Consider the following 13065-nt stretch of genomic DNA (forward strand, 5'->3'; position numbering starts at 1 on the left):
CTGATATTTGACCTAAATATATGGTAGAGATGGAAGTGTATAATGTCTTTTATATGTTTGTTCGATCAATCATATTTCAAAAACAAGTAGGAAATTACATCTTGAAAATAGATTTCAGATAAAGTATTAAAAAGTCTGAAAAGCTTCAATTCTTTTGAGATTTAATCTGTATAATTATTTTCTAAATGTCTCTTTGGGGAAGCCTTCTCTTTTTCGATCCCAGCAAGTATTAGCTTTATTTATTCTTTACCCAAAGGAGCCAGGCTATTTTTATTTCAAATTTAATGAAAAAAAAAAAAAAAAGAAAAGAAAAAAAAGATTTCTGGGCTATTTTTAGATGCAGTCAATAAAATGGCTCAAGTTAATCTATCCTTTTTTTTTTTTTTCCCCTAAAACTTAAGGGCCCAGCACGGTGTCCAGCATTGAGATAAATACCAACACCACAGCAGCAGCCTTAAATTGGCAGAATATTGATAAAGCCTCTTCGAACTACACCTACCACCTTCTTATTGGGCAGGATGGAAGTTCCAGCAAGGCCACGCAAATAGTCACAGACATTGGTGTTACCCATGCTACGATCACCAATTTAATACCTGGTACCTCCTACACCGTAGAGATCCTCACACAGGTGGAGAATGTCAACTCATCTGCACCCGGCAGGCAGTCATTCTGTACAGGTGAGTAGTCTCAGGGGCCTCTTGGATTCCTTCTTGTATCATGCTGATGCAAGGATCATGCAAGGATCATAGGTCCTTGCAATAAACTCTAGTTGATTAATTTTTTTTTTTTTTTTGCCGACCACCATGGCATCTTAGTTTTCCAACCAGGGGTAGGACCTTCGCCCCCTGCAGTGGACCACCAGGGAAGCCCCTCTAGTTGGCTAGCCTTTGTGTGGTGTGTGAGCACCCTATTATGTCATTAGTGCTGTCTTGCTGCCCTCGTGTATTCCTTCAACAGGTATGTACCGAGCATTCACAGTGTGTCAGGTACTGTCAGAGGACACAGGCGAGTCGCTGCCTTTCTGAAACGTTCGTTCTGGTGGGGGAAGACATGATAAGCAAGATACATAAGTTATTAGGTGATGATTACCGCTAAGGAAAGAGAGGTTAAAAGGGTAGGAGGAATGAGATGTTTATCTTGGGGAAGGCTTTGTCGAAAAGGTGACTTTTGAGCAAAGACTTGCAGGAAGTGAAGCCGGTCATGTGGACAGGAGAGATGGGCAGCCCCGGTGCGGTGCGGAGGTCCCGGGCCTGGAGTGGGCCTGCTGTGTTGGAGGAAGAGCAGGCGGTCAGGATGGCAGAGGTGGAGCCTCGGGAGCAAGAGGGGGAGCGGGAGGAGGTGAGGCCCACGGGGTGAGGGGCCAGGGCACGGCTGATGTCAGGGCTTGCGGCTATTACCCTGAAGAAGACAGAAAGGATATAGTTAAAAGGGGACGCTCAGCCTTTTCACTTTTCTTGATCCTTATCTCTCAATGCAAAACGTGTGATCGTGTGATTGTTTAAAGAGAAGAGCCCTGTGTTTAACTGAGGAGCTTTCAGAGAGCGAGTGGGGGGATGTTTGGTGAACAGCTGTGAGCCCTTCTGCTCACAGTTCTGATGGCGGGGCCTTTATCCCTCTGGACCTGTGTGCCATCTTATCCCCTATCACCTTTGCACCTGCTTCCTTTCTTCCTTAGACTAAGCCCTTCAGGTGTGTTCAGGCCGACCTGGAAGTGGGGCAGGGATCTCAGCAGATCAGCCTCCCTGGTAGTGTAGCGGCTGGGACCTCGATGACCTCTCACCTTTCACATGGAGTGGCAAAAGAGATGCTGGCAGCTCTGAGCCCCCCGTGTTAACTCAAACTCCATTCACCGGTTCTAGACTCTGATCTTTGGGTGGCTTCCATTGCTAATATTTATCTTAGCTGCAGTCACGGTTTCCTGTATAGCAAGAGAAAGATATCTGTGAGCATTTATCAGTGAGGGGCGGATGGACAGGAGTGTGGGAGGGGGATTGTATGGGGCAGGTTGTCCTTCCAGGCCTCAGGTGGAGAGTGTGGGCGCTGTGCTGGGTGACTCTGTAAAACTTTTTCTGCTTTAAAACACTGCAACGTTCAAGTCATGATAATATCCCCGCCCCCAGTACATTAACACAGAGTTTTCCATTTATTTATTTTTGGGGGCACCACTGGGATCTGAAAGAGTTTTCCATTTTTGTCGGTTTTTTGTTGACAATAAAATCCTGCCGCTCCTGCTTAGTCAACTTTGGTTGTGTCTGATTCTGTGAGACCCCATGGACTGCAGCCTGCCAGGCTCCTCTGTCCATGGGATTTTCCAGCCAAGTGTACTGGAGTGAGTGGCCAAGTCCTCCTCCAGGGGATCTTTCCGACCCTGGGATTGAACCTGGGTCTCCTGCATAGCAGGCAGATTCTTTACCGCTGAGCCACCAGGGAAGCCCGAATAATATCCTCCTGGCCCTCAAATGGGTGGAGACACATAACACCCCATATTAAAGATGAAGAAACTGGTACCATTTACTATTGATTATTCAGCCTTGTTGTGTGTGTAGAAAACACCCTGGACTTGGATTTAGAAAACCCAAGATCCAGTTTTGCTTTGCCACTGGCCAGCCGTGTCATCTGAGCAAATTACTTAATCTCTCTAAGTCTCAGTTGGTTCAGCTGCAAAATGGGACAGTATTAACCCTGCCTGTTCCAGAAGGATGGTCAAGAGGGTGCCAAGATGAGGGGACGCAGGTGGAGAAATTGCTACCACTCCCAGCGTATGGTAGCCATGTCTCACGGGCCCTTGTGTCCTTCCAGCCTGGAGCCTGACGGCCACTGTTTCATTTAATCCTCAGATAGTCCTGCAGCTGGGGCTTAGAGTGGTTGGGGGACTGACCTGAGGTCACACAGTTCAGTAAGGCCCGATTCAAGGTCAGCCTCTGCCTCTTCTGCCGTTCCCCACTGCTGTCTCCTCATCACCAATGGGCCAGGCATCCCAAGTTTAAGTGTTTGCAAAGGCAAACGTCCAAGGATCTCATGATGTGCTGTGCTTGCCTTGCAGACCCTGAGCCAGTGGCCTCCTTCCACTGTGAAGCAGTCCCCAAGAAGGCCACCTTGGTCTTTAAGTGGTTCTGCCCTTTAGGCACCAACACGGGCTTTGAGCTGGAGATCAGCCACGGGTACTGGAAAAATACAACGATCCTGGGGGGCTGCTCCTCGAAGAATGGCTCTGAGTTCAGAACGGAAGTCACACATTTGAATTTTTCTACGTTGTACGACGTCAGCATCGCTACCTGGTCCTGTAACAAGAAGGCACCGCCCGCCCGAAACACCTGCCTCTCTGGCATCACAGGTGGGCTCCCTGGAGGGCAGGGTAGCCTGCAGGTCATTTGATCACTCCTGGAAAACTGACCCAGAGGCTGCCAAGTGTAGCCTAGAAACCTGTTTCTAAACAAATTTATCCAAAATATTTGTTTTTGTTGGGTTTTGTTAACCCAGTTCTGTAGAAATCTAGGCTATATAGTCGATAGAAACTATAGTGAGTGAGTGAAGGTCGCTCAGTCATGTTCGACTCTTTGCGACCCCATGGACTATACAGTTCATGGAATTCTCCAGGCCAGAATACTGGAGTGGGTAGCCTTTCCCTTCTCCAGGGGATCTTCCCAATCCAGACATCAAACCCAGGTCTCCCACATTATGGCGGATTCTTTACCAGCCTAACCACAAAGGAGGCATAGAAACTATATAATCTATAGAAATTTAGTGAGTGAGAATTATCTTTTACATTCCAAAAGTTGCCTTTGTTTTATGCGACAATTTGTTGCCACATATTCTTTTAAGTGGTAAGTTCTTCTACTGCATTAAAACAAAGCATTTTTATAGAAATGTTCAAATAGACATGAAAGCAAAGGACAGTGTAATGGGACCCATGTACCATCATCACTCAGGTGACCATTTGTGGGCATTTGAGCAATTTTGTTTCATTTATATCCTCCCCACTCTTATTGGATTTCTCTGAGACCAGTCCTGGTTATTCTATAATTTTATTTGTATGTTTTCCACATGTATTGATGCAAGAGAGGGATTCCTTTTCCCTTTCTTTCAAACATAACTATTTTACTATTCAGTTCAGTTGCTCAGTTGTGTCTGGCTCTTTGCTACCCCATGGACTGCAGCACGCCAGGCCCCCTGTTCATCACCAACTCCCAGAGTTTACCCAAACTCATGTCCATTGAGTCAGGGATGCCATCCAACCATCTCATCCTCTGTCATCCCCTTCTCCTCCCACCTTCAATCTTTCTCAGCATCAGGGTCTTTTCAAATGAGTCAGTTCTTTGCATCAGGTGGCCAAAGTATTGGAGTTTCAGCCTCAGCATCAGTGCTTCCAATGTAGATTCAGGACTAATTTCCTTTAGGATGGACTGGTTGGATCTCCTTGCTGTCCAAGGGACTCTCAAGAGTCTCCAACACCACAGTTCAAAACCATCAATTCTTTGGCATTCCTATTACCCATTACATTAAAAAATTTAATGATCCTTTTTTTTTGGCCATGCTGCACAACTTGTGGAATCTCAGTTCCCTGACCAGGATTTGAACCCAGGTTATGGCAGTGAAAGTGCTAAATCCTCACCAGTAGGTCACCAGGGACCTCCCAACAATCTTTTTTTTTTTTTTTTTTTTAAAAAAACTATTATCAGATACTCAGTCAAGATTCATATTTCACTAGAATCTGGGTCAACAAATTCCCCAGCTGTTTTGGGATCATTCACAAGAGATTCCTCCTAGGGAATGTTCTCATGTTGTTGTTGAGTTGCTCAGTCATGTCTGACTCTGTTGCAGCCCCCTGGGCCGTAGTGCTCCAGGCTCCTCTGTCCGTGGGATTTCGCAGGCACGGATACTGGAGTGGGTTGTCATTTCCTTCTCCAGGGGATCGTCCCAATGCAGGCAGGCAGGGCCCCTTGAGTGTAGGACTGAGAAAGGCACTGAGAAGGAAGGAATTTCCAGGCTGGGAGGTGGGTATGCTGTCTTGGGGCAGGGAGCTGAGGACCCCTTGCTGGCCAGCTGGAAGGCAAAGAGCTGTGGGCGGTGTGGGAGCGGGTGTCACGGTGTCTGATGAGGCAGCTGACGCCAAGACATCAGGACAGCGCCTCCAAGTGGCCACCACTGTCATTTTCTTGCGAGGTTGCCGGAGGATGCTTCAGAGCTGTGCCTTCCAATAGGAAACCATATGAGCCTCTTGTATAATAAAAAATGTTCTAGGCACCACATTAAGAAACTAAAAAAAGTAGCTGAAATGAAGTTTTTTTTTTTTTTCTGCTCTATGTGGCATATGGGATCTTATTTCCCTGACCAGGGGTTGAACCGCTGCATAGGAAGCGTGGACCACTGGACTGCCAGGGAAGGCCCCAAAATGAGTTTTGATCACATTTTATTTAACCCAGTATATTAAAAATGTTATCATTTCAGCATTTAGCTTCATTTAATTTGTATAAATTAAGTTATTAATGGGGCTTCCCTGGTTAGCTCAACGGGTAAAGAAGCTACCTGCAATGCAGGAGACCTGGGTTCGATCCCTGGGTTGGGAAAGATCCCCTGGAGGAGGGCATGGAAACCCAGTCCAGTATTCTTGCCTGGAGAATCCCCATGGACAGAAGAGCCTGGTGGGCAACCGTCCATGGGGTCGCAGAGTCGGACACGACTGAGCAACTAACCACACACACACACACACACACACACACACACACACAAGTTATTAATGAGATGCTCTACATCCAAAGTTGAACTCGTTACTTCTCAGAGTGGTTTATTGTTGTTTAGTTGCTCAGTCACGTCTGACTCTTGCGACCCCGTTGACGGTAGCCCACCAGACTCTTCTGTCCATGGAATTTCCCCGGCAAGAATACTGGAGAGGGTTGCCGTTTCAGTGGCTGCCATATTGGGCAGCATATGTTTGGAGAATTGGGTTGTGAGCTTTGTCTTTTTGGAGTTCACTTTTCTGAGTCTCCCTTGATTATAATAGCAAAGACACTCACACTGTATGTGGGAGACAGACTTAGGTAGAGTGTGTGTATGAGGAGAGGGGTCATCTTTAATTCAGCTTTTCTTTCCTTTTGTGTCAGTTCAGAGAGTGGCTTTATGAGCTTAGCTCGGGACGCTGAGGCACGAGATTTTGAAGGCCACTCTCAGAATGTTTCCGTGTGGGCTTTTCCGATTTCCAGGAAGCGGGTCGGCTGGGTTTCTCTAGCCGAGTTTTAAACCATCCCTAGCGAACAATGAGGACTTTGGTGTTACAGAGCAGTCAGGTCTCAGAAGGAAGCATCTTCTCTCCACGTCGTCTTTGCTTCCCTCTGGGAACCTGCTCCGTCACTGTTCTCAGCTGCCCGACCAGTCCAGGGCCCAAGTCCGGCTCCCAGGTCCCCACCTGGACATTCCACCTACACAGTCTCTGTCCCACTCTCCTCCTTCTGGCCGTCCTTCTCAGGATAAGCAACCTGGCCTTTCTGGGTCAGGAAGGACTGGTGGAAAATAGGAAAGACACATTGCCTTCTAGAAACGAGGTTGCCAGGAGGCCCCCTTGGGAATGTGGCTGGACCCACTGAAGGGGTCCTTGTCAGCTAGGCAGGCTCCCCGAGGACCCACCATCTCTGTCCCCACCAGCTCCCTTCCTCGCCCTTTGCTTCTGGATTTGCTTTGCGTGAGCCCAACATGCAGCGCCCAGAACCGGGGGAGAACTTGAGGGGGTACGATAGCAAATCCTCTCCTTAATAATTTTGTCCCTTCTTTGGTTTTAAATGTTGAGTGATCGTGTTTTGTGTTGTCCTGTTTCAGACCCCCCTCTTCCAGATGGGTCCCCTAATATCACATCTGTCAGTCACAATTCGGTGAAGGTCAAGTTCAGCGGGTTCGAAGCCAGCCATGGACCTATCCAAGCCTACGCGCTGGTTCTCACCACTGTGGATGGTAAGGAGGGGTCCTTATGGGTTCTGTAGCCAGTGGGTGATGGCGTGACCGGGCGCCACTTCCGTGCCCACCGAGGCACGTTAGTGAGACAGATGCACATCGGGTTTGACACTGCGGCCCACATGCTGGCACTCAGCCGGGGATGGGTGGGTGTAATTCTGATGAGCTCAGTCAGAAGTTGACAGACTTTCTGTAAAGGGCCAGACGGCAAACCGTTTTAAACCTCGCAGGCTCTGCAGTCTCCTTCTCAGCTGTTCAACTTTGCAGTTGTAGCGTGAAAGAAACCATATAAAATACAGAAAGAGCAAGAGTGACTATTCCAGAATTTACCAAAAATGGGTGGCTGCTCGATGTGGCCCTTGGACTTGACTTGCTTACCTCTAATCTAGGCTTTTCATCTCTTTTACAACACATGGCCTTTTAGGTGGCAGATTAGTAGTTTTAACCAATTTTGTCTCTTGCACACGTGCATACACACATGCACATACATGTGTGCACACCCCCCCACCCCCACCCCCCAAATGATCCTCAAAGGGTGACTTTTTCTTGGAAGAAAACAAAAAAATTTGCATTTGCAGTGGGAACTGGCAAAGAGCATCGCCATAGCTGAGAGAGGAGGTGGATTAAATGCTGCCTTTCCTTAAAGGGCTCTATTACATTGCTTGGAAGTAAGAAGGGAAAGCTTCGAGGATGGGTGGGTGGGTCTGGGTGCTTTGTTCAAGGCTTGGCTTAAAGGTCTGAGTTTTGAAACTCCCCCGAGGGCCCAGTGGTTAGGACTCTGAGCTTTCAAGGCCATGTGCCTGGGTTCAATCCCAGTTTGGGAAGTAATCTCCTGCAAGTTACATGACTTGGCCAGAAAACGGAACAGTGACAGGCTTGGCTTTTTGGTGATTCTTTAACTGTGAACAATGCAGTGCTGTCCCTGCCCAGGCTTGCAGCCTATGATTCTGTCCTCATCTTCCCGAGGAAGACGGAGATCAAACCCACTGTCAGGGCAGTGGGCATCCGGGAAGACAGGGGATTCGCTGGTGTCGTCAACCTGTGGCTTAATTTAAAAAAGAGACATTGAGATCTCACTCTCTTTCTGTCTTTTGTTTTGAGTCTGTTTCAAACACCTAGTCATTTTGCTGTGAAGGTTTTCAGCAAATCCCAAGCTCAGATCTTTGCTGAATAGGGGAGGTGATGTTGCATACTGACCAGCCTGACCAGGACCAGCCTGGGATGGGTGAGGTCACACAGCCTCCCCATCGGATGGTCTGGGTTAGAAATACAACTCCACCACCTTTGGGCCCAGGTCTTTTTAGCACTCTGTGCCTTCTTTTCCCCATCTGTACAGTAGGGACAGTCAGCCTGTGCAGTGAGATTATTGTGGGGATTAAATGAGTAAGTGAAGCTCTTAGAACTTAATAGAAGGAGAACCTGGCAGAGAGAGCATCTGTGAGAGATGGCAGGAGTCACCACCATCACCCCGTGTCAAGGTCATCACTTAGAAATGCAGGAGACACAATAAACCTCTGCGATCACTTTCTTTCTCTTTAAAAAAAGATTTGTACCGTTTTTAAAGGTTACACTCCGTTTACAGTTATTTCAAAATATTGACTACATCCTCTGTGTCGTATAAGACAGCCTCGAGCCTGTGTTACACCAGTGGTTTGCACCTCCCCGTCCCCCACGCCACGTGCGAACCCTTTCTCAGTTTCTTACGCCTTTCCGTCTGTGTGCCTTTCTTAGCTGTTCCATCGGCAGATGTTTTGAGATACACATATGGCGACTTCAAAAGGGGGGCCTCGGATACCTATGTGACATACCTCATAACGACAGGGGAAAAGAGACGTGCCCAGGGCTTGTCTGAAGTCTTGAAATACGAAGTTGACGTTGGCAACGAGTCCACCACACACGGCTACTACAACGGGAAGCTGGAGCCCCTGGGCTCCTATCGGTAATGTTCGTGGTTCGTGCGCCGGGCCTGTGGGTGCAGAGCTCTCTGGGCCTGGGATGTCAGGACTCAGTCACCTCTTTTTCCCTTGTCACCCCACAGGGCTTGTGTGGCCGGCTTCACCAGTATTGCCTTCATGTCTCGCAGCAAGGAGCTCATCGACGGGAACGAGAGCTACGTGTCCTTCAGCCCCTGTTCAGAGGCCGTCTTCCTGCCCCAGGACCCAGGTAGAGGCGCAAGGGTGCTGTGAGCAGTTCACGGAGGCTTTGCTTCCGGCAGCCACAGAAGGACGCGCGTCTGCACCCCTCCCTGGGTCCCCAGGAGGCTTGGGAAGCCTGCTCTCTCCTCTCCGGAGCTGACATGTCACTTGGCCCTCAGGACCCCGCTCAGCTTCCTCTTCTGGGGTCCCCCAGCCCCTGCCCACCACGCCCCTTCTCCCAAGGCCAGTAGCGCTTCCCATCTGCACGCCAGTGTAGTGGTTTGTGTGCCCACGTGCCAGACACACATGCCACTTTCAGTGCATATTGGATATTAAGATCAGAAGGAGCCCTGGAAATCATCTTGTCCGATGCTCATTTTATTTTTTAAAAATTTTATTGAAGTATAGTTGATGTAGTTGATATAGTTGATGTACAACGTTGTATTAGTCTCAGGAGCATGGCAAAGTGATTCAGACACACACGCAGACACACACACACATATATATTCTATGTTCTTTTCCTTTATGGTTTATCACAGGATATTGAATACAGTTCCCTGTGCTATAAACTGTAGGACCTTGTTGTTTATCCACCCACACATAATAGTTTGCCTCTGCTAATCCCAAACTCTCAGTCCTCTCCTCCCCCGACCTGCCGTCCCCTTGGAAACCACAAGCCTGTTCTCTGTATCTGTGCAATTCCTGCTTTGGAAATGAGGTTGTTAAGGCCCAGAGAGGGGCAGTGACTGGCCCCGGGTTGCACAGTACCTTTAGGGGCAGGCCTGACATTCTGGGCTTGGACTCCTTGTCAAGTGCTCCTGTCCTTTATCACACAGAGTGAAGTGATTTAGGAGCTTCAAGGACTCCAGGGGGCAGGGTGCATCCCCTCCGCTCAGGCCAGAGGCTGACTGACCAGCCAGTTGGCTATTTGTCTGGTCTCCGTACTTGGCAGTTGTTGGCTTCAGGAGAGAAGCCCAGCAGCCAAGTTCAGGGACCCCCAGGCCGCCCCGGCAAGCACACGGGTGTTCTGTCACCGGGGCCTGTGGCTGTGAGTGTCAGAGAGTCGGATCGGCGTGTCCGCGCGTCCGGGAGGTTCCAACCTGCGGCCGCTCCGCCACACGGAGGGGGTGGGGGTGGGGTGAGGGCAACCTGAAGGCCACCGGTAGCTCAGCTGCCTCCGTTTGCAGGTCGGGAGGAGCAGCGCCTTTCCCAGAGCACCGTGCGCGGTGCAGGGGGCCAGGACTGCTCCCAGACGCCCGGGCCAGTTCGTGTCCAGAGCTGTCTACCTGTCCTCTGTCACACACACGCACACACACACTCCAGACACACGGACACACACACAGACACACACATGGACACACACAGTCCAGACACACACACACGGACACACACACACACTCCAGACACACACACACACGGACACACATAGACACACATACACTCCAGACACACACACACACACGGGCACACACAGACACACATATACTCCAGACACACACACACGGACACACACACACACGGACACACACACACACGGACACACACAGACACACACACGGACACACACACTCTAGAGACACACACAGACACGGACACACACAGACACACACACACACTCCAGACACACACACACACGGAGACGCACACACACACACGCACGAACACACACACAGACACACACACAGACACACACATGGACACACACACACCCCCCAGACAGAGATACACATACACCACACACACACACAGACACACACATTTTATGTTCAGAGCTATTTACCTGTCCTCTTCCACACACACACCACACACACACTCCACACACAGACACACACACACCACACACACACACACGCAGACACACACACCACACACACGGACACACACACACACTCCAGACACAGACACACAGACACACCGCACACAGACACACACCACACACACACACACAGACACACACACACACAGACCACACACAGGTATACAGACACACACCACACACACACACAGACACACATGGACACACACAGACATACCGCACACAGACACAGACACACACACACACGGACACACACACACTCCAGACACACACACACATGGACACACGGACACACACACAGACACACACGGACACAACACACACTCTAGAGACACACACACAGACACGGACACACACAGACACACACACGGACACACACACACTCTAGAGATACACACACAGACACGGACACAGACACACACACATTCTAGAGACACACACACAGACACGGACACACACACATGGACACACATAGACACACACACACGGACACACACACAGACACGGACACACATGGACACACACACACAGGCGCACACACACACACACCCCAGACACAGATACACATATACCACACACACACAGACACACACATTTTATGTTTAGAGCTATTTATCTGTCCTCTGCCACACACACACCACACACACACTCCACACACACATACAGACAGACACACCACACACACACACACGCAGAGACACACACCACACATACCACACACACACATGGACACACACACAGACACACAGACATACCGCACACAGACACACACACCACACACACGGACACACCACACACACACACACACACACACACATAGACACAGACATAGACATACACCACACACAGACGCACACACACAGACACACACACACTCCAGACACACACACACACACACACACGGACACACACACACTCCAGACACACACACAGACACACACACATGGACACACGGACACACACACAGACACACACGGACACACACACACTCTAGAGACACACACACAGACACGGAAACACACACGGACACACACACACACGGACACACACACACTCTAGAGATACACACACAGACACGGACACAGACACACACACACTCTAGAGACACACACACAGACACGGACACACACACATGGACACACATAGACACACACACACGGACACACACACACAGGCGCACACACACACACACCCCAGACACAGATACACATATACCACACACACACAGACACACACATTTTATGTTTAGAGCTATTTATCTGTCCTCTGCCACACACACACCACACACACACACACACGCAGAGACACACACCACACATACCACACACACACATGGACACACACACAGATACACAGACAGACACACAGACATACCGCACACAGACACACACACCACACACACGGACACACCACACACACACACACACATAGACACAGACATAGACATACACCACACACAGACGCACACACCACACACCACACACGCAGACACACACACACATTTTATGTCCAGAGCTGTCCTCTGCCACACACACCCCCCCCACCCCCTCCCACACACACACAGTCTCCGTCTGTCTGTCTGTGAGCACCTCGTGACGTGCCTCCCGTGTGGACTTTCCCCAGGTGTCATCTGTGGAGCAGTGTTTGGGTGTATCTTTGGTGCCTTGGTTATCGTGGCCGTGGGAGGCTTCATCTTCTGGAGGAAGAAAAGGTGACTGCTGCTTATGCTAATAATAATACCCTGCATGTATTTTTAATTAATTGAGTGAGAGACTGAGTAAACACAGTGCGGTATGTTCACACCCCAGATTTCCTCCTGGCCCGCAGCTTCTGATGGTGGTTTTCTCCACCACGTTGCGCTCCTGGGTTGATAGGCAGGGCCTGTGTGCCGGCTCTTTGCATTAGATTCTATTTTTTTTTTTTTTTTGAGGGAGGGGTCAAAAACAGCTTTATCGTTTCTTGTTAAAGTAAACTTATACATACTTATGACAAAAAAAACTAACAATAAAAAACAAAGACAAGAAATAGTCCATACTTACACCATGGAAAACTACTCTTAACATGGATGTGATTACAAAACTCACATAAATACACACACCCACACCTACAAACAGAATCCTATTATACGTGTTATTTTCTGGCTTGCTTTTTTTCATAAGACACTGTGGATAG

The 13065-nt window shown here is 49.2% G+C and overlaps 1 protein-coding gene across 1 annotated transcript in view; it reads left to right on the plus strand.

Annotated features, from left to right (window-relative positions):
* The window catches only part of PTPRJ (protein tyrosine phosphatase receptor type J), a 166965-nt gene that overhangs the window by 137983 nt on the left and 15917 nt on the right, over positions 1 to 13065 (plus strand). Inside the window, exons 10-15 of the mRNA XM_061150871.1 lie at positions 402 to 677; positions 3044 to 3334; positions 6811 to 6942; positions 8674 to 8881; positions 8981 to 9105; positions 12517 to 12604. Coding sequence (XP_061006854.1) covers positions 402 to 677; positions 3044 to 3334; positions 6811 to 6942; positions 8674 to 8881; positions 8981 to 9105; positions 12517 to 12604 — 1120 coding nt within the window. The remainder of the gene's footprint in view (positions 1 to 401; positions 678 to 3043; positions 3335 to 6810; positions 6943 to 8673; positions 8882 to 8980; positions 9106 to 12516; positions 12605 to 13065) is intronic.

This window comes from Dama dama, chromosome 1 (genome assembly GCF_033118175.1).
Source record: "Dama dama isolate Ldn47 chromosome 1, ASM3311817v1, whole genome shotgun sequence".
Lineage (NCBI taxonomy): Eukaryota > Metazoa > Chordata > Mammalia > Artiodactyla > Cervidae > Dama > Dama dama.